Source organism: Cottoperca gobio, chromosome 3 (assembly GCF_900634415.1).
Source record: "Cottoperca gobio chromosome 3, fCotGob3.1, whole genome shotgun sequence".
Taxonomy (NCBI): domain Eukaryota; kingdom Metazoa; phylum Chordata; class Actinopteri; order Perciformes; family Bovichtidae; genus Cottoperca; species Cottoperca gobio.
Genome location: NC_041357.1, coordinates 22,450,356 through 22,471,310, shown reverse-complemented (window position 1 = coordinate 22,471,310; position 20,955 = coordinate 22,450,356). Strand labels below are relative to the sequence as shown.

The 20,955-nt window shown below is 40.4% G+C and overlaps 1 protein-coding gene across 1 annotated transcript; it reads left to right on the top strand.

Annotated features, from left to right (window-relative positions):
* Positions 1 to 1,374: 1,374 nt before the first annotated feature.
* On the top strand, positions 1,375 to 20,624 carry ppfibp2a (PPFIA binding protein 2a). Its single transcript, XM_029428532.1, is given in 24 exon segments — positions 1,375 to 1,477; positions 2,403 to 2,650; positions 5,900 to 5,986; positions 6,978 to 7,091; positions 8,962 to 9,093; positions 10,930 to 11,013; positions 11,015 to 11,221; positions 11,527 to 11,619; positions 12,989 to 13,100; positions 13,871 to 13,932; positions 14,611 to 14,689; positions 14,855 to 14,979; positions 15,066 to 15,133; positions 15,220 to 15,280; positions 15,498 to 15,636; positions 16,471 to 16,612; positions 17,069 to 17,197; positions 17,395 to 17,545; positions 17,782 to 17,893; positions 18,188 to 18,276; positions 18,384 to 18,506; positions 18,759 to 18,884; positions 18,995 to 19,183; positions 19,283 to 20,624. Coding segments are annotated over 24 exon segments (2,958 nt in total). The 5' UTR covers positions 1,375 to 1,413; the 3' UTR covers positions 19,505 to 20,624.
* The last annotated feature ends 331 nt before the right edge of the window (positions 20,625 to 20,955 follow it).

The window sequence follows — 20,955 nt, the reverse complement described above, 5'->3', positions numbered from 1 at the left end:
AAATGCCCCCCAAAAACACATAAACGCCCCCCTTTCAAACATATTGCTTCCAGCGCCCCCCGACGTTCTCTGTCCCCCATTGAGAACCCCTGATCTAGGTGAATAGATAATAAACATCTCTTAAATGAAACTTGTTTTAAAAAATACTGTAATTTATTTATTAAATATATGCACATTCTCAATGAAGATCTAACATTGAGGGAAAATGTGCATTCAATATCCTCAAAAAGGAGAAAATGAAAAGTAGTTGTCGGCTTTCTCACATTTTATCTCCGTATGAAATGTGTGTCAAACATTCAAACACATGCAGTGTATTCCTCAAATAAACCTTTCTGTATACATTTAGTCCATATATTTGTCATTGTTTCAGCAGGATAGTTAGGTTATATTTGACCTTACTGTGTAAGAAATATCTTTGTATGAAGATATGTTTTTTTTCTTGACTAGTGATGCACCCTGTTGGCCATACTGTATACACACAGTTTATGACTTTAAACCAAATATGAAAGGAAAGATGATAAATAGCAGGTACTATATGTGCTTAACCAACTAAACCAGTAAAGTAAATAACTCTCAAGCTCTAAATAAGTAGCAACAGTAGGTCAGGGATAATCTTTGTGGCAGTTGTGCAGACCCTTCCAGAAGACAATGAATGATGCTAACTGTTGGATTAATGTTTTAAAGAATAAAAGAAAGGAAACTGCATTTCTTTCACTGTGATTGATATTGACTAATTCTCCGTACTTTTATTCTTACTTCCACGGTAAAATATGTAAAAATATTTAAATGTATTTATATTATGCAACTCAAAACAATGACTCATATAAAATCAATGAATTCAATTTCACAAAACCCGAAGCTCTTATGGGTGCGACCGCTCATTATGAAGTGTGTCCTCTGTCATCAACGTCAATCAAAATCGGGGTAACTATGGTCCAATGTGCGGATGCGACCTCTGTGGCTCCACCAAAACTGTTGGTTTTGATCTAAATATACGGTTCACTTCTTTCACTTTGTTTTTTGCTCTAACTGGTCAAAATTCATTCACACATATAGTTGATGTGGAAACGAAAGTGTATACAACAAACAATGAACACTTAAAGAAACAACAAAAAAAGAAGACTATTCTAAATATGAGCTCTGGCCTCATGTGGAAAACAAAAACAAAATGAGAGGGGAGTTTAAACCCAAAAGCCACATTCAGGAGGTTATTTACATGGAAGTCAGTCAGATGTCAGGACAGCTGTTGTAGCTTCGTTGTAAAAGGATCTAAGTGCGACAAGAAAGGGGAGTAGTCTGCGACGCTCTGTCTATCTTTTGAAGATAGAATCTCCCCATTCTACCGGCTAACACTCTTCTTCCTACCAGTCAATGAGGATCTACTCGGGCTGCTTTAAAAGACAGTTTGTTGCCATGGCCTCAAATGCCAGCCACGTGTTGGAGGCTGCCTTGGAGCAAATGGATGACATTATTGCTGGTAAGATTTTCTGTTTCATTATCAGACCTTTTAATACACACTGCCAAGTTTGTAATTGCAGGCCTCCATAAAACCGGCGCTACCCACATTATTTTCACATATGAACATTTTTTTTTTTAAAGTTATGACGGATAAGTTAAAAACAAGTGCTAGAAAAGAAACAAGTTGGTAAAGCATTTGCTGAGGATGAGAGGTCAGTTTGTTTCAGAGGTTTGACTGAAATAGAAGTGTGCTTGTTTCTGATTCAATGAGTTTTCTGTAATCTTTCTCCTTTATATTCTGCAATCAGGCACTCACTCATTAAACGCCTTTGTACTTTTATTGCTTCACCACGAGCTTGCAAATCTCACTGCGCATTAATTGCATACATTCCGAGTTACTTTCTGTGTTTTCACTTCTGTATTTTCTAGCAGAGGTGATACATTTTAGTCAGTGCTGTTTGTCACAACCTGATTAGTCTGTTAGTGTTTTTACAAAGGGTCAGAAGACAACGTTCTATTATTAGAGGTGACAGTGCAGCCATTAGCACACTCTAATGACAAACTACACAAAAGCTAATAACTAATAATCACACACTGTCCCCCAAAAATACATTAAGAAACTGCATTTGTCCACATTGTGTCCTGACTGCTTTACATTACCTTTGATTCAACTTCAGATGGCGTATATGAAAAGTTCTTCTGCGACTTAGAGATGATCATTACAGTAATCTACAAGTTAAACCTCTAATTTGTGGATTTCAGAACCCACAGTGTACAGCCATTTGATTCTATTTACATACAGTGAGCCACATTGGGGCACAACAGTGCCCTCAAGAGGCCAATTTTAAGAACTATCCTTATTGTACTGCAGCTTGCCACTCAACTCTTAATCAGCTGTGTACTCAGTTTCTGTTGTGTTGATTTCCTGTTCTTCTTTCCTTTAGGCAAAATGGATGAAGGGCTGTTCAGTACTCTGATGCGGTTGGGTGACCAGGGTTACCAAGCCTCAGAGTGTACCTCACAGTTGACCCTTCACCCAGTCGTGGACCCTGCCATCAAGGCTCTCCAGCTGACTGAGGCCCTTAGGACAGTGCTGGAGGGGCAGGGGAGTGAGCAAGAACAGGAATCACTTAGGAAACAAGTCTCCACTGATACAGCACACGTTATACTAAAATGGCTGGACAGAGATAAGGTGAGTGCTGCGCCACTCCCCTCTGAAGGCCCTCAACACTCACACAGAGATGGAGGACAGACCAGAAGAGCATTATATAACATCCAATCTGAAATATCCAAAATCAAATCAAATCAAAGAAAGGCAGGGATGTCTATTACACTATTATATTGTATTGTTAAGATGCAAAATGGTACTAGGATCCTAGGTTCCCTAATATGAAATACCTTCTATCCGTGTGCCCGTCTCTTCCTCTCTATTTTTTTCTTACCTCACTCACGCCGAACTGACTTCCTGCGCAAAGTGTCACTAATTAAAAATAAAAAGAATTTTAAAAATATTAAATAGCATAGATTTATAATATTGTAATTTACCTGTTTGACCTGGTGGACAAAATGTAACCTTATGTTGGGCAAACTTTGGCCTGCGGGCTCCACTTTGTTCAGCCCTGTTGTGCAAAGGCATAAAGGCTACTATATGCTTTATACTCCATGAGTCCACGGGTTTTATTAGTTGCGTGATATGGTGGTCTTTGATCCTTGCCATCAACATCTGGAGGGCTTTTTTCCTGTCTGCTCAGACGTAGTTAGCAGGAAGCTGGATCTATTGAAAACTGCACCGGTAATGAGATCCAGAGCTTCTGTTTTAAAGTACAAGCAGTTGCCTTTTCTTTCACTGCCTTATTTCCTTTATTCTTATCCCCTGCATTACTCCTGTCCTCACTTTTCACTAACACTTGTTTGTTTGTCTCATCTAGATTAGCCACCAGCAGTATTTGCCCTCTTTTACTCTATTTAAATTGGATATTTTCAACTTTACACTCATGTTCCCGTCTCCTCCACCTCCTCCTCCTTCTCCTCCCCTTCTGCGTGGCCTTTACTGACTTTTTGCGCTGCTCCACATCTGACAAGCATGTGCTGCAGAAAGTTTCCTCTCCCCTGTGCCCCTTTAGGAAGCCCCGCAAAACAGCTAGACCGAAAGGTACTCCAGACGGAGCGAGACAGGGCTAGAGACAGACAGAAGGAGGTACAGGACAAAGAAAGGGAGGACAGAAAAAGATGAGAGTACATGAGGTGCAGCAGAAATAGTGAAACAGTTTGAGTGTGCTTGAGAGAGTAAGCAGGAGAAAGCCAATGGGGGAGTTAAAACGATGTAGAAAAAAGTGAAGAGAAGAAAGAAAGGGAGTACAGCCAACTGGCATAGTTTGAGTTATTCGCCTCAGCTCTAAAAGTCTCTGGCTGCCCAGACTCCAAACCACACGGACTGAGGTCCTCTCTGCTCTCCCAACTACAACTGCAATATGGAGGGTTTGTAAAAGGAGGAGAGTTGGATTCAGGGAGATCAGGAGTGCAGCACAGTTAAGAGCCATTGTTTTTTCTTACTGTGGATTTTTGGTATCAGTTCATCCTCCTTGATGCTTTTTTAGCACTTTCTCAATTCTGTTAGTATCTTACATTAATAAGAGCCAGACTCACGGTACAATGGGCCTGCACGATGGAGTATGATATTGACTTCTACAAACATTTTTCCTGGCTTAGGAAGGTAAGACATTATCCACTTGCATGTCTGCTCTCCATACCGTTTTACTGCACCAAAGTTTGCACAAAGGATATTGTTGTTTATTTAGGTCGTGCAGTGATGTTGCCTTTATGTTGCCATGGTAGATCATTTGGGAGGAGGAGAAGTTTTGATTGTGAGTTGAAGAGGTGCGCTGCAGAATATGCAACACATGCACTCGAAGCTAAAAGTTAATGTAAGAAAAGAAGCAGCTAACAAATTCCAACACCAGCTATTATGTGCTACATGTCTAGTTTTAGGTTGGATAGTAAGTAAATCACTACATGGGTGAATTGTTGAATGCTGCCAAACGGGTTATAAGGTTTAAGTGTTTGAGGTGAAAGATAAATGGATATGCATGTCAGCTGAGATCATTTCCTGCCACTTGAATCCTATAGGGAGTGTTTAGACAGCACATACCATCTTGCTACCATTAAGAATGCATTAGTCCTCACTGCCTCCATTAGGTTATAATTCTTAGTGAATGTTGAATGCATAGAGGAAGCATTTTCATGCATGTACTTGTCAATTATTATTATGTTCAATTTTGAGCCACAGATTCAGGATATATCGAGGACACATTGGATATTACTTGATAATACACAGGCAAAATAGCGGATTTTCCCCTATTCCACAGATATGACTCATCTTCATGTCAATGTTTTGAATATTTTGAAATAGTAAATAAGTAAGAAAAATGTGTAAAAATTAAAACACACTCTATTTATTATGAGAAAAATAGAAACACCTGTACTATGTAATGCATTTCAATACAACATGCTTTAATTACTTCTTCTTCATATCAGTTTAACCACATGAAAAACTCTAAAAACAATATGTTGAGTAGAATCAACACCTCACTGTAAACATACAATTGTGAAGTTTCACATAGGATATGGACTACTATTTAGGATTGAATTACAATATTTAGGATCATTAGTATGGTAAGTCAGTTACAATAAACCTCACTAGAAATGATGCACATTATTAAAGCCCAAGTTGTGAAGCACTTGTGCATTCCCCAAGATTTTTGGAAATAAAAGAAAGTAAAGTAAAGTAAGGAGATATGTCTGTAGTTACAGTCGTGGGAAAACTTTAAAAGTTGGCTGAAAAACTGTTTGAAAATAATTAAGCACACAGTTAAAGCTGTTCACAATTTAAAGTATGCCAGAATCAATTATTGCCAAATACTGAATTAAGACAAAATGTCAAGGGTCTCGAAGAGGGACTGTGCAGGACACAAGTGCTATTGATCACACAAAGTAATGTGAAAGAATATCTGTAATATTACTTAACGTATGCAAACTGTACATTCGAGTATTATACAGCTAAAACAGATGTTCTCAGTGTTTTTAAAGTCTGATGCAAAGTAAGTATATTAAAGGCTTAATGGTATTTTAAAATTATTGCAAACCACTTGCTGGCTCAGGATGATGGATGCTGGACTACATAATGTTTCCATGGTTGTGGTTGAAAGCCTGGATTTCTGGGAAATATGAGCCTATTGGGTTGCACTTTGCTTCCTTTGCGCACTGATGGCTCTGAATTGTCCATGAGCTCCATTGAGGCTGAAAGTTGTGTGTGTATGTACATCTGGAGGTACACATCTGAGACTGCAACCTCAATGAAGAAAACCAAATCCGACACACTGGGCAACTGTCCCGTATTTAACAGTGTACTTACTGAACTTAATAGCTGACTTTTATTCTGAAGGTAAACCTCCATTCATCTGGCAATAGTGAGTCCTACCAGGAGCGGTTATCACGTCTGGAAGGAGACAAAGAGTCGCTAATTCTGCAGGTGAGATGTGCCACTCCTAACATTCAAATTACAAAACAATATGATCTCTGTCTGTCTCTTTTTGTGTAAGATGTATATAACCCTTACACTTTTTTTTTTACTTAAAGCATGCCTGTACATTTGTTTATAAAGAGTCTGCTGAAATAAAAGAGGACATATGACACCACACTGTTGGTGGGAACTGATTGTAAACAGTGCCCATATCACATAACAGCGTTAGAGGAGCGAGACGAGGGAAGGAAGGGCAAAGGTGGATCAGAGTGTTGTGTTGTAAACGTTGCGTCATTGCTGTATTTCTATTGCATAGGTGAAGCAACAGTTATAAAGCTGGGTTTGGTACTGTGGTTACACTAGAATGTCTTGTTTTGCCTGATGACTTTGTCTAGATATGTAGGTGTGAGTAGCTGTGAGACTGCTGAACAAGTGCGTGTCTCAGACAGGCTGAGGCTAGCACTACCATGTGCTGTAGCATGTAGGTGTGTGTGTGTGAGAGCAGGTGCCCTGTTTGTTTCTTCAGGCCTCACATAAAACATTCTTTTAGAAAATCTGCTCCACTTGGCTGGTCGGATCGGCCTATTAGCATGTGATTAGCTATTATGTGGCCTTAATAGTTTCTCTGCAAGATTTACAGCTAACCTGCGTTCTGCTGTCATCGCTGGCGCCACTGAAGTGTTGCAAGCACCGACTGAGGCACAAAGGATTATTCATTTCTTGTAAAGGACCTGTTTGCACTGTTTAATCTGGCACAGATGTAGACATTTCAACACAAATTGCGCACAGTAATTCAATGAATATAGCTGGTATTAATGTGCACTGTGAGAAAGTAAAAGGGAGGTTCTGAGACTTAAATCATTTTGCTAAACTCAGGCTGCAATTATGTGATAAAATGTGAAACTAAATGATGGCGAAACTGTTTTATTGTCAAGTTTTGGTATAAAAAACAACATTCCTGATCTCTGCTTACTTTTTGTCCACATGCAAAAACACACAGGTGAGTGTGCTGACGGACCAGGTGGAAGCTCAGGGGGCCAAGATCAACGATCTACAGAATTCTTTGGTGGAGCATCAGCACAAACTCAACTCCACAGAGGAGATGCTACAGCAGGTACACAGCTTTACTCATCTCGTGTAACAAAAAAAACATCTTACATTACAACTTTCTCAATTCCAAATGCTTGATCTATTACTGGACCAAAATCAGGAAACTCTGACTACGATCTGGAGACATCCAGCGCTTTTACATCAATATTGTTCTTCCATTTATTTGCGACGTGACATGGCTGCAGACTGTCCATCTATCTTTTAAATCTGACTGTTGCAGATCCAAACTTCTCTCATAAACTGGAGAATGTAACTTGGGATGAGTTCAGCTTCCTGGGAACAAATTCCTTGCTAAGATTCCAGTGTTTCTGGCTGCAGATTACCTTGACAACCAAAATATTTAGGACGCACAGACTCATTCCACAGCAGTGTCTCAGAGTGTTTTTCTACTCTATGCGGAGCCAGACTGCTCTGTCTGGGCAGGTGATTACAGGACCATTAGCCACACCCCCAACCTGTAACCACCAAGACCCTGCATGCTCTCTCTCCCTCTCTCTCTCTTCTCGCTCTCTCTCTCTCTCTCTCTCTCTCTCTCTCTCTCTCTCTCTCTCGCTCTCTCTCTCTCTCTCTCCTCTCTCTGTCTCTCTCTGTCTCTCTCTCTCTCTCTCTCACACATACACACACACACACACACACACACACACACACGTACACACATAAACAGAGGAAAGGAAAGAGCGTCAAACGAGTAAGGGAGGAACGGCTGAAAAAGGTGGAGAGATGGGAGGGAATAGGGGTGGTGCTCCTTTAAGAGTTAGAAGTGTGTGGATGCAACTTTCAGTTGTTTGCTTTTGACTTGAAATCTACAACAGAGACTCTGCTAAACACCACGAAGGGCAGTGAATGGAATGGATGTATGAAACTGTAATCTTCTGAAACTATTGCGTCCATGAAGGGAAATACACTTCCTCTTCCTTTGCTGCAGACAGACACTGGAGTAAGATGAACCAGGTATTACTGAGAATCTCCTACTTGTAATGCTGCTCTTGTGAAGTAGACAGTTTTAACCTATTCTGTCTAATTTTATGAACGCCAGGAATGTGTCTTTTAACTATCTGATGAGTTGTGAACTTAACACTCAGTGTCTACTTCTACGTACAGTGCTGTATGTGTGCAGTGTATCAAAGGGCAGCTAGGGCTGGCTTCTTAGAGACATGGTCATTATGAGGCTTTGGACCTGAGCCGTAAATCTCTTCCTGGTGACAAAGCTTTAATATTTTCCATGTGTACACTCCAGAAGAAGCCCAGATATTTTCCGAACCCAGAGTTTAAATGGCTATATCAATATATACTGTTTGCCTTTCTTCGATGCTCATTTCTTGACTTTAAATGATTTAGCACCTGCTTGACATCAACCAAATTAGTAATACATCTGTCCTCACAGCCTAGCTTAACTCTCAAGGCTGACAGTTGTTCGGGACAGAGAGTCATAGTACTGTATAGTAGACCCAAAGTCTCCCTCCGCACCAAGTTTGATTGGCAGCAGTTAGCAGTGACAGGAAAATGCACCTGTCAAAGTTATTTTAATGTTCTTTCTATGAATGTTTTGCATGCTTTTGGTATCTTTCGCTCTCACTCTCTCTCCCCCTCTGCTGTGTACTTTGAGTGAGCTGTGAAATAGGCATTATAAATAGTGGTCATGGGTTGTGTATATTTAGCCGCTCAAACAGCGTCTGAAACCAGTGGGTTTGTCTGGGGGGGACTGTCATTACAGAACTGGAAGCTTGCTGTACCTCATACTTAATGTGTCTTTTCTTCAGTAAGTACTGAGTGCTGTGTATCATTGAAAGGGATTATGTATTCATGTATGTTTGTATGTATCTGTGTGTCTGTTTGTGTTGCCTCATGCTCTTGCTGTATGTTGTTGATGACAGGAGCTCCTGCATAGGACGTCACTGGAGAACCAGAAGCTGAGTCTTATGGGGGAGGTGTCCTACCTGAAACTGAAACTGGCAGACATGGAGGGAAAACAGAGCCATGGGGCAGAAAGGCAGCACAAAGCAGAGGTAGGGCTTCTCACAGGGCCAAATATGCCCATTTTTTGTATTGTATTTTAGTTTTAATGTACAATACAGCCTGTAGGTTTGGTTGTGTATGTATAAAATAAGGTTGCCATGTTATGAAGCACCAGTTGGACTTTTCTTTAATTAGTAGAAAAGTAAGGCTAAGTAATTTCTTCCCTCTGACTATAATTTTACACATAAATGAATGTGAATGCTTCACATCCAAATGACCTTCCAGCCTGTTTCACGGAGGACTTAGTTAAGCTAAAATCCTCAGTAACTTCTGTTTTACTTCAGTCGTCGGAAATTTAAATCAAGGTTACACACAAAAATGTGCCTTGTGTTCTGATGGATCAAGCCTTGAAGTCAGCTGCTGATTTCATGGAAGATCATAAACACTTTCTGGGCGGATGGAGGGAAACATTCTCCCAAGCCCTGGCTCTGGTGTTCCTGGGCAAAGTCCACAGGAAAAAAGTCTCCAATGGATTTACATTTTTGTCAGTTTCAACTGAATCATGTATTTGCTTAAGACCGATGTGTTAGGTTACCAGCAGGCATTCAGTGACCATATGAATTGAAGAAAGGGGAAGCAGGGAAAGCAGACAGGATACTGTAATGTATGTAGTTACTTCCAAAACACTGCTGGTCAAAGAGCCTTTGTGTCCTCAGTTTAAAAGAGTACCTGCATAGCAGAGCTGGCATAATAGATGACAGGCCACATATGAATGTGTGAAGGCTTCAGCCCAGAGAGTTCTGTTCTTGGTGGTGGGTAAAGGTTTACTTGGCCATTCTGAAAAAAAGGAACTGGAGGCATGCTCCCAAAAACATAGAAATAACGTATATGAAAAAAAAGGTTAATAGTTTATAGGAGTTTATAGGGAGGGATTTGGTTTGTATTTCTAAGCAGAAAGTAACAGCATATTGTACATGCGATTTAGTAGACAGCAGTCTTTCAGCAGTTCTTAATCCTGCTTTCACAAACCAAACTTTCTACAACAGCTGCTTGGACTTCAGGAGAATAGAAAAAAAAAATCTGCTTTGAACACTTTATTGGCCTTCCACATGCGGCCTCTACTACACAAACATCTCCACACATAAGCATGTATGAGCACACACACACGCGCGCACTACATGCGGAAGCCTCCTTGCTGGGGAGCCAGTAAGCTTACAGTTAAATTTAGCCACGCAGGCACTCCATATCATCTGTCATATCCGCTGTACCGGAGCCCAAGTGAGACTTCCTCTGTCCACAGTCCAGGCATACCTCGGCTGTTGTTTACACTCTTTCTGAAGGAACATGCGAACGGATCACCTTTAAAAGATGGCAAACCTACTCACCCCTCTTGCAATTAATCAGTGCAAAACTACCTAAAATGGTAACAGAAATATGACATTGCATAATGTAAATACAGTCATGATCAAAGCAAGGGTTCAGGTTCATGAACAAATACAAAATAATATGTGTTTACCTAGACCAGATGAGACTAACTGGCCCACCGTGTCTGTATATGGGGACCAGCAAAGAATTTGTGTTTCTAATACAGGCTCACAAGCATATTTATGTAATCAGGCTCAAGACCAAATCCACACGTTCTCAGGATTTAAAATATCAGTTTCTGCAGACTTGAGTTGAGGGGAGAGAAAAAACGTATAACTTATATAACCTTGTATTCACACACAACACACACACACACACACACACACACACACACACACACACACACACACACACACACACACACACACACACACACACACACACACACACACATGTAGTATTTCCTCTTCTCTTTCTAAACATTTCTTTCAATTTTCTTTTCCCCCCACTACATCTGTCAGACTGTAGTGAATTTCATTAGTGAGTTGCAGGAGCAGATGTGTAGGTTTCAAGAGGAGATCAATAACAAGATTCAGGAGAAAAAGGGCCTTGGAGATCCCAGCTGAGAGCAGCTCTCCAGTGGCGTGCCCCACTGAGTCCACTGAGAGCGAGAGCTCAAACCCCAGGCCATCTTGTGACAGAACGTCAGGGGTGATGCACAGACTAGAAGAGGCTCCAGGAGGGCCTGATGGGGACACGGACAGCCTGGAAGAGGGTAGCTCAGAGCAGCTGTACCACTGTGGAGAAGAAAGTGTAGGCACAGCCTGCCTGCATGACTTGTGTTCAGCATGGGTTGTCTCACTTTAGCGTGTGTAATCCTTAGCTTCAGATGCAAATGAAACAAGCACTCACTAAATATCCCCAGCGGCGCTGAATGTCACCGAGCAACTTGCCCGATCTAATCTGCTTTATCAGATATTGCATCAGTGTGTGACACCACTAATAGGTGCTTTTCATGTAATATTTAACACTGTGTGTTCTGGCAGAACAATGGGCAGATTTACTAACTCCATCTGAATACTTGCACAAGCTAAATGTTCGCACACGTTCTGTTTTAGGGCTTACTTAAAGAGCTCCGGATTCTTAAGGACAAAGTGGAGCACCTGGAGGATCAGAAGTTACAGTACGAGAAGAAACTCAAAGCAACAAAGGTAACAGAAAGTTCTGATTTTCATGGTGTCCAGACTTTGCAATACAACATCAGTGCCCAAATTCCACTGCTAACTGTCCATTCTTTCCTTAATGCTGTCCAATCCCATTTTCTAGCCAGTTAAGTGAGTCACCTATGTTTTCTTAAGAGGTCTGAGAACTGTTTCACCTTCTATTTTCAAGTCCTGTAGAAATAGATTTAATGATGATGTAGTCCTTTTTTAATGCCCTACTTGTATACATTGGCATGATCCCCCAGCCTTAACTACTGAGACTTCCTTGAGCAGTGCTCTCAACCTTTGATAGAAATCATTATTATTCCCATTATTTTATCATCTCCTTCTCAGTTTTTCCTGCTGCGTTTCCCTTCTGGTACAATGTCTCTCTGTCTTTCTGTTTTAGATACATTTCATTGTGCAGTTCTACCCTCACACTCAAACAGTAGTTTGATTTTACTACCTCATTCATATACGGGTTGCCTGGTCAACCTAAAGTCACAACATATTAGATTTGGATTGGCGTTAGGGTTACATGGGAAGGTTGGAATTATCCACATACCTTCAGTTTGGTAGTTCTCAAAGGAGGTCCACCTGGGTTGTTGAAAACAGTTTTTTTTTAATCAAGCTTGGAAAATCTTAATGCACCCTCAAATATTTGTCCATATATGGCAGAAACTAAGCTATATAAACTCGGGACGAGGAGAATATGAGGCAACACAAGTATTTTCTAACTTCCACTTCTAAACAAAACAAAGACAGAACACACTGTTAAATAGATTAGCCTGAACTTAACCTTATACCATCTGTTTTTCTCTATACTCATATAACTTATTTCAATACAAACTAAAAACTCCAGACAGTATTGGCCAAATATTTGGTTTCTATATTTGGTCGTTTCTGTGCTTTATTCTGGGTGTTTTATATGCATTTAAACATCTGAAGATACCCAGTGCACAGCAGTGCTTCTCTGCTGGGTGCCAGCTGCTGCAGGATAAACAAAAGTTAACAAAAAAGAAATAAAAATTCCAACGCACACCGGGATACTGGGAGACGCTACTTTATTAACGCACTACATTTTAAAAGAAGAAAGAGTGACTCATATCGCATGTTGCGTCCTCAGATTCAATGTCTACCGGTATCCTGGTGTGTTTTGGTTTACTGGTTTTATTTACATGAATAACGTAATGGTGGGAAAAAAATGCTTACAAAATGTTAGTTTCAAGTGGAAACATGTGGAGGCCCTTAGATACAAGTCTTGTTTGTGTGAATGTGAAAGAGCTTCCACACTAGCCGTGCATGTTTAAACAGACAGCATTAGCATTAGCAGTGCATGTCCTCAGCGCTAAGATTCCTCACTGTGTGTTATCCACAGGCAGAGATCAGCAGCCTTCAGCAGCTTCTGCTTTGTAAGAACACCGAGATCGAGAGCTTGCACACTCAGCTACAGGCCAGACCCTCTCTATCCCTCGAGAGCCCGGAGAGAGGTAAGCAAAGCTCTCAGACTCAAGCCCTCGACCAACCTGCCAACAACAGCCTCTCACTCTGACACAGTTACAGATAGGTGACACAGTTCATTTGTAGTTAACTTGTAGTAACAGCCGTGGGAAAAATCTATGTTGGCTAAACTGTCTCATCTCTCTCTCTCGTTTTGTCTCTCTCTCTTTTTGTCTTTCTCTCTCTCTCTCTCTCTCTCTCTCTCTCTCTCTCTCTCTCTCTCTCTCTCTCTCTCTCTCGCTTACTTAATGACATATTTTGTTTCCATCTGCTCTGAGAGGTAGCTCTGACAATCACCAACTGCTTTTTAAAAATGACTTGATGCACTATCTCTCTTCACTTTGGCTTTTGTATTGTCTCTATTGATTCATGAGAGCATAAGAGCGTCTTGTTTTTTCTTCCTATTTGGTCTGTCCAACACATCTCTGGGGTACTTGCTTAGTATAATCACTGTCACTCACCAGCAATGTTGGCCTGTGTGCCTGTAATAGTTACAAAGCAAGTGTCGGTGGTCTGTGGGCCCAAATATGTAAAAGCTGACATGGCTAAAGCTATGATTGGTAGATTAAAAAAAAGTCTTGGGTGAATCTAAAAATACATGGCACTCTAGTGAGGAATAACTCATGTTTGCATGTGTTTTTGCCTTTCCTTTCTTTCTAAATAACCACATGTCGCTGTGTTTCTATACAAAAAGCTAATATATATATGACATGAGCAGCTGCCTTTACATATTACTAATGAGTTTGGGGTTTCTCAATAGATCAGGAGCTGCAGAGGCTTAGGAGTGGAATGAAATCACTGGTGACTGCCAATGATGAAAAGGTAAGTTTCCAGTGATGTGGAAAGCTATCCTTTCTCCTTCTGGTCAACACAGCTGTGTGTGATTATGCAGTATAAAGCAGCATGTGTGTTGTCAACAGTTTACTACAAGGTAAAGTGTCTTACTGGCCTGCATATACACTTGCTATCATCATGCTGTTTAAAAGGTTAAAAGGTAACTGTTTTTAGATGTTGTCATTTCTCAGAGGCGCCGCCCCCCCCCCCCCCCCCCAACCATATATTAGTACAGAGGGGCTTTTGTATTTTCCCTCAAAGAGACTCTCGGACTTTAAAGACTCGCAGATGAGAGCCTACATGTGGCTCACTGAGGACACACACGTGCACACACCCCAAGGCGAGCCATTTCAGGCAAAGCCACACTTAAGTAGGCCTCGATCTGCCAAGCCTAATTTTGGAGTGAGCTGCATTAAGAGAACCATGACAAAACCAGGCATGGGCACCACTTCAAAAAATACACACTGCACGCAGCTGGTTACCACAACTAAGATTTCCATCCAGGCCTGTGTCAATCCCCTCCCTATCCACTACTTTGATGTAAAGGCCATATGTTGAAAGAGAGACATTGGATGTGTGGTGTATTGGTCAGTAATAGAGTAAAGCAGATTGTCCATATGTGTTTTTCCAAACCTTAGTTAAACATCTAAATTGGGTTTTCTTCAGGACCGACGCATTGAAGAGCTCACTCTGCTCCTGAATCAGTGCAGGCAATTCAGAGAGGTCACTCACCCCACAAGGCAAGGTAATCAGCTTATTCACTCCTTTATCCTTCCCTTGTGGCATTTTCTATTATGTTCGCAAAAATGTATGAGCATAATGAAAGCCACCACTCTTCCCCTCCTTAACAGAAACGTTTGCCCACTGCTTGAGTTGAGGACAAAGTATTTCTTCTTCTCTGTTACTGTAGCTCCACCTGCTGTTCGTTCATTGTCAAATGGTAGGACGGCGTCAAGCAGCAGTGAGGAAGAAGAGCATGTACTGATGAAGAATACTGACTCTGCCAGTGCTAAATCTGTGGATGGAAAGTCTGAAGTGGGTACAAACTATTTCAGCTACGAGTTAAAGTCTTTTTGTTCTCGTGAACATGATTTGGAATTGTTTTATTTCACCCATGACAGGTTTCTACAAGCAGTTCTTCCTCCCAACACACATCTGTATCATCGGCCCAGAGGGACAGCGATTCCAGGTAACGAAGCAACATTTTGTTAATGGACGTCTCCGACACCTCTTAAATAGGATTTTACTGAGATTATTGTGTTTTCATCTTCTCAGAACAGAACCGCAGACTTTATCCAGTAGCATGAATGACCTAACAAATGGACCTTTGTCAAAGGTATTTTGTAATCCTCACACAAATGTATTGTTCCAATAATTTGTCATTAACCTTTAAAGTATATAATCAGTCCTGGATGCTTCCGATCCTTAATTCTTCTACACGCTACTGTTTCTTACATGATTGATGCAGGAGCTCATTTTCTACAGGGTTTTGTACGTCTCTTTACAGTTACTTTCTTTCTTTTTTTATTTGTATCTGTGTGTGCTTTATCCAGAGTGGTGCGCATGACACCAGAAGTCAGACTCTGCCTGTGAATTCCTCTCTGTCGGAGCAGAACGAGAACGGAGACAGCAGCAGTGAAGTCCACAGTCAAAGGTCTCCAGATGGGAGCGAAGATGGAGACTCCAGCCAAAGTAAATCCAGCAATATTAACTCAGCCTCTACATGATGGATAGTGTTCAGTAATAATCCGTGATGTAGGCTCAGACTTCCTTTTTTTCTGGGGAATAGTCGCGAGGCCAGTAACTCCCATGAGCAAAGGCAGAATTCATATTTGGAGCAAACCACTCTCCTTCGACTAGACGACCGCTGCACCTTTGATCACATTTAATTGCAGAGGCTCCTGACAGAGCAGATGGCTCATGGGATAGACTTTCTTACCAAACACACCCTCTCTCTCTCCCAGCTCTGATTGACCACATTCATCTCAGATCCACCCTTCCTCAGCTTCACTGACCTGTTTTAACTTGAGCCCCACCCGGATTTCTCTCTGCTGCGTTCTGACTGACTGCAGCCCGTAACATAAAGATCACACCTTGTAAAATTTAGCTTGAACTCCTTCTTTTTCACGGAACATTAACCAGTGAATTATTTGCTGAACTCAATGGTCTGTAACCTGCGCTCCCTCTCCTGAATAGAGCATTGTGAAAAGGCCACTGCCACATGTGCACTACTTTGCTTTAAATGTTCTGTTTGGTGTGCAAAGAAAAAAAATAATTACATCGTACTGCTTTGTACTCAATCCTCATCATCATCATCATCAAGATTTTTTTTGCAGTTCCTAGTATTATTATTTGGCAAGATTACAGTTATATGTTATCAGCAAACTGCCATTTTTAACTTAACTAATCAAATGCATCCAAGAAATGTTGCATCTAAGTTCCCCTCCACAGTACATACGTACACTTTGAATCCATAATTGTATTTAGGATTATTAAACTGACTGCAGTTTTTGTAACCTTTTACAGGAAAGCTGGAGAAAGTTGATGACAGCAATTCAAGCGATAATTCTTCCGTTCATTCTGGAGCGAACACACAGGCTGGCCAACGAGCTGTGGGCTCAGCAGAATACATCAAGAATAACAGGAGCTTTAAGAGGCTCTGGGGGAAGTGAGTGTGGGAAATACAGTGATACATCAACAACGCACCAACACAAATGTTCCCCAAGTAGAGCAAAAAAAGGAAGACCAAACATTAAATAGATCTAAATAAAGTATGCATATATACATATGTACTTATGCACTTAAATACCATATGGTTTGTATAGAATATATTCAATTGTGTATAAATAACATTAATACATTAATTTCTTCTTACCCTACAATCACACATACCAAGTAAAAACAATACAATTACTGAAAATGACACTGTACAAAGATGTCGAGTGTTAAATGATTACTGTTATTGAATTTCAGTAATAAAAGACTGCAGTAACTTAAAGTATTTCCATTATCACCTTCATCTTACATCTTATATTATTTTTAACAATGGTATGAATATACTGACTGTGCCTATTAATCTATTATGGTTGTACTTCGAGAATGATGTTTACCCTCACCCATACAGACTTCGAAGAACCCAATCAGGAGGGCTCCAGGCAGCCGATCCAGATGCCGGTCAGTTTAGAAGAGGGGGACTGCGTGCGACAGCAGGACCAAGACTGACCAGGACCCCCGAATCTTATGACTCAGCACGGTAAAGCTCAGTGTGACTCTCCTGGTAGAACAGAACTCTCATATCGAAAGTTTAAAGGTTTTGTATCGGTCCACGTCACCGAGACTTTTTTTTAGCATATTTTTTTTAATGTATGCTGTACATAGATTGTTTTAAATACTTGCAATAAATTCATCAGTTATTTATCTGAATTGCGTTTTTTTTTTTTTTTTTTTCAGTGATATGAATGTTCCATTCAGCCAGTGGACCAAGGAGCAGGTATGTGGCTGGCTGGAGGACTATGGACTGGGCCAGTATGTCAATCTCACCAGGCAGTGGGTTGACAATGGACAGACGCTGCTGTCTGCCACACCTCAGGACTTTGAGAAGGTCAGAGAATAAAACAGGATAGTTAACGGCACTTTAAAATGAACACTATCAATATCTTGAATTTTAAAACTCATTGATTATGCCTTTACTGATATACAGTATTTAGGTATTAGATGAGAGAAAAACATATTCAAGGATAAATTGGACATTTAAAAAGGTTAAAATAAAGTGCATGGTGTATAGATAAACAATCAATCTTTAGTTTTATTGTGACAAACAGTCCTTTCTGACTTCAGGAGATGGGTATGAAGAATCCACTGCACAGGAAGAAGTTACATCTCGCCCTGAAGGCATTCACCACTAAAGTTATAGAGAAATCATCAGAGCTGGACTACATCTGGGTCACCCGTAAGACTCTTTCTACATGGAATATTTTCAGCTTCTCGAGTTGCATGTTCTCATTTGAATCAGATCTACAAATAGAGAGTGGGACACACCAAACAAAGACATGCAATGTGTGGGATGTAAATCTATTTGGAAAAGATGCAAATATGGCCAGCATTCAATAACAGGAACTGTATTACAGTGAACATGTTCTGACAGGCGATGATGATGATGATGATGATGATGATGATGATGATGATTCAGCATTCATAAGTTTGGTAAGTGAAGTGAATAAATGTCTGATTTTCACCCATTTAGGCTGGTTGGATGATATTGGTTTGCCTCAGTATAAAGACCACTTCCATGAAGCCCGGGTGGATGGTCGAATGATACAATACCTCACAGTGGTAAGACTTAATCCTACTTTTATAATAAAGTGGAGGCACTAAAAAATGGTATGTATTTGTATACTTTTGCATACAATTCATTGATGTTCTTTTTACTGTTCACTCAGAATGACCTCTTGACTCTGAAGGTCACCAGCCAGCTTCATCATCTCAGTGTTAAATGTGCCATCCATGTCCTTCATGCCAACAAGTTCAACCCCAACTGTCTACGACGTCGGCCAGGGGAAGAGGTAAGCAAAGATGGAAGGGAGTAAGTGGAAGTTGAAATTGTGGGTTGTGCCAGGGGTGTGTTGTATTTAGTAGTTTTACAAGTTCTATGCTGTATATTTATGTTATGTTATGTCAATTCTGCTCTTAGATGGCCAATAAGTGTAGTTACATCAGTTGGCCTCCAGATGGTGACATAGAGACATCAAATGCTTTCAAACACAGAGCATTTTTCTTTTCATACTGTATAATAAGAATTTGTTTTACTCCGTCAGAAACAGCCCTCTCCCTCAGAGGTGGTGCAGTGGTCGAACCATCGTGTGATGGAGTGGCTGAGAGCTGTGGATCTAGCTGAGTACGCTCCTAATCTACGGGGCAGTGGCGTTCATGGAGGGCTGATTGTAAGTACTGTGGATTTTGAGCTTTTCTGCACATTTTTCACACGCTTACATGACAAGCTTGCAGACCTAAATGTGCAGCTGTCTACTACTGTTAATATGCTCTTCCATAGATCCTGGAGCCTCGCTTCAGCTCAGAGACTTTGGCCCTGCTGTTAAATATTCCTCCACAGAAGACTTTGCTCCGCCGCCACCTCGCCACTGCCTTCTCTGCCCTGGTGGGGCATCAGGCCACGCAGGAGAAGCGAGAGTATGGCAATGCCACAGGACATGTGCCCCTCACTACCACTGCTAAAGTAAAGGTAAGAGCACAATCGAAGAATCAAAATGTTCTGTGATTCAATCAGTATCAAATCTAAATGATTTATTAATGAATTGGACTTTTTTGTGTGTGTTTTCAGCCAAAGAAGCTGGGCTTCACACAATTCAGTCACCTGAGAAAAAGGAAACCTGATGAATCTGCGGACTATATCTGCCCAATAGACAGTGGAGCTCTGACAGTGAATGGGGTTTCTCGCTTGCCCTCTGCAGCACTTAGGGGCCTTAGCCCCACCTTGGACAGACAGGCTGAGAGGCAGCAGCGGGTGGAGATAAAAGCTCAGGCTAATGGCCCAAAACAATAAGTTAAAACACAGCACACTCCCCTCTCACTCGCCAAATGATTCCGAGAATCATTGGAAGCTCTGATGCAGAAATGTACCCAAGACGAATCCACGTGGTGACATGCTTGATGGTCAGCAAACAGGCTGCGGTAATACGCAGGCAATGTTAATAATTGTTGATATGTTTTCAACCAAATGTTGCCGAAGCAATATTCATCTAAAACGGTGAAGAGTTGTGACATTGTATGAATTGTTTTATAAAAGCTGCTCTCTGCATTCCTGATACAGTTGGATTCCAAAGCTTATACTTTTGCTTAAAAACAATGCGTTTTATTGACCATTTTGTATGTAAACTTCTGCAGATGTAGTTTGAACGTTGATGACCTTTTCTTGTTATACTGTATATCTGGATTGACTGCAGTATAATAATAATAATAATAATAATAATAATAATAATAATAATAATAATAATAATAATAATAATAATAATAACTGACCCCAGTTATTCATTCATCTTCTGTATGACGGACAAACAATTTGAAATAATTTTGTTTCTTGACAGTACACTTACTGTTCTGCACCTTTTAATATGGTTTGTTTGTATATGATTCTTTCCCAAATGTCGCCTTGATTCATACACTCATTGTGACTATGCAGTAATATAATAAATTACTGTTACAATTTTGAAAGCAAATATGTTTGCTTCCATCTGGTGCTTAAATGCTTTACTGTCTCTGAACAGCTTGATCATATTTACATTTTAGCTCAATTATAGCGTACGGTACTCATGTCAGTACCAGAGATAGTTTTCAAGTTTATGTTTTGAGAATTTTTTATTTCAGAAAATGAACAACCTTGTTGCCCTATATTTCATTATAGTCAGAGAGACAGCTCACTTCCTGAAGATGGAGCTTTAGATCTTGAATGGGCTCAAATTCATTCAACACTGCCCTCTACTGGTCAACAAATAACAATGCAAGAATTGTTGGCGCCACACTATGTACAGGCCGGGAGGTTTGGTTTGTTCCAGCCCAGGTTATTTAAAGTGGAAGAGCTGCTTTAATGTAGCTGACAAAACTGAAATTGAACCTGTTTTGATTTGGTTGGTGAGTTAATTCAAATAAATGAATCAAACATTAAACGATCCTCTTGTTGGTGAATATTAACAGCTTCAATTTTAAATTTGACTTGTTTCACACATTTGAAAGGTTTGTGTATATCAATGAAAACACATTACATACATATGACCAACTTCACAAAAACATTACCTGTTGTTTAGTCTTCTTATATACATGTAGTTATAGACAGTTGTCTGGTGAGTGTTGTTGACCCCAGAAATATGTTCTATGGTATAATCAAAAGGTTGTCATACAATATACAGCTTTAATTTGAACTATGTTTAGACCATAGTACAAAATAAATACCATGTCTATGCCTCTTTGCATTTTCTGAAGCAAAAGACACATCTAGTT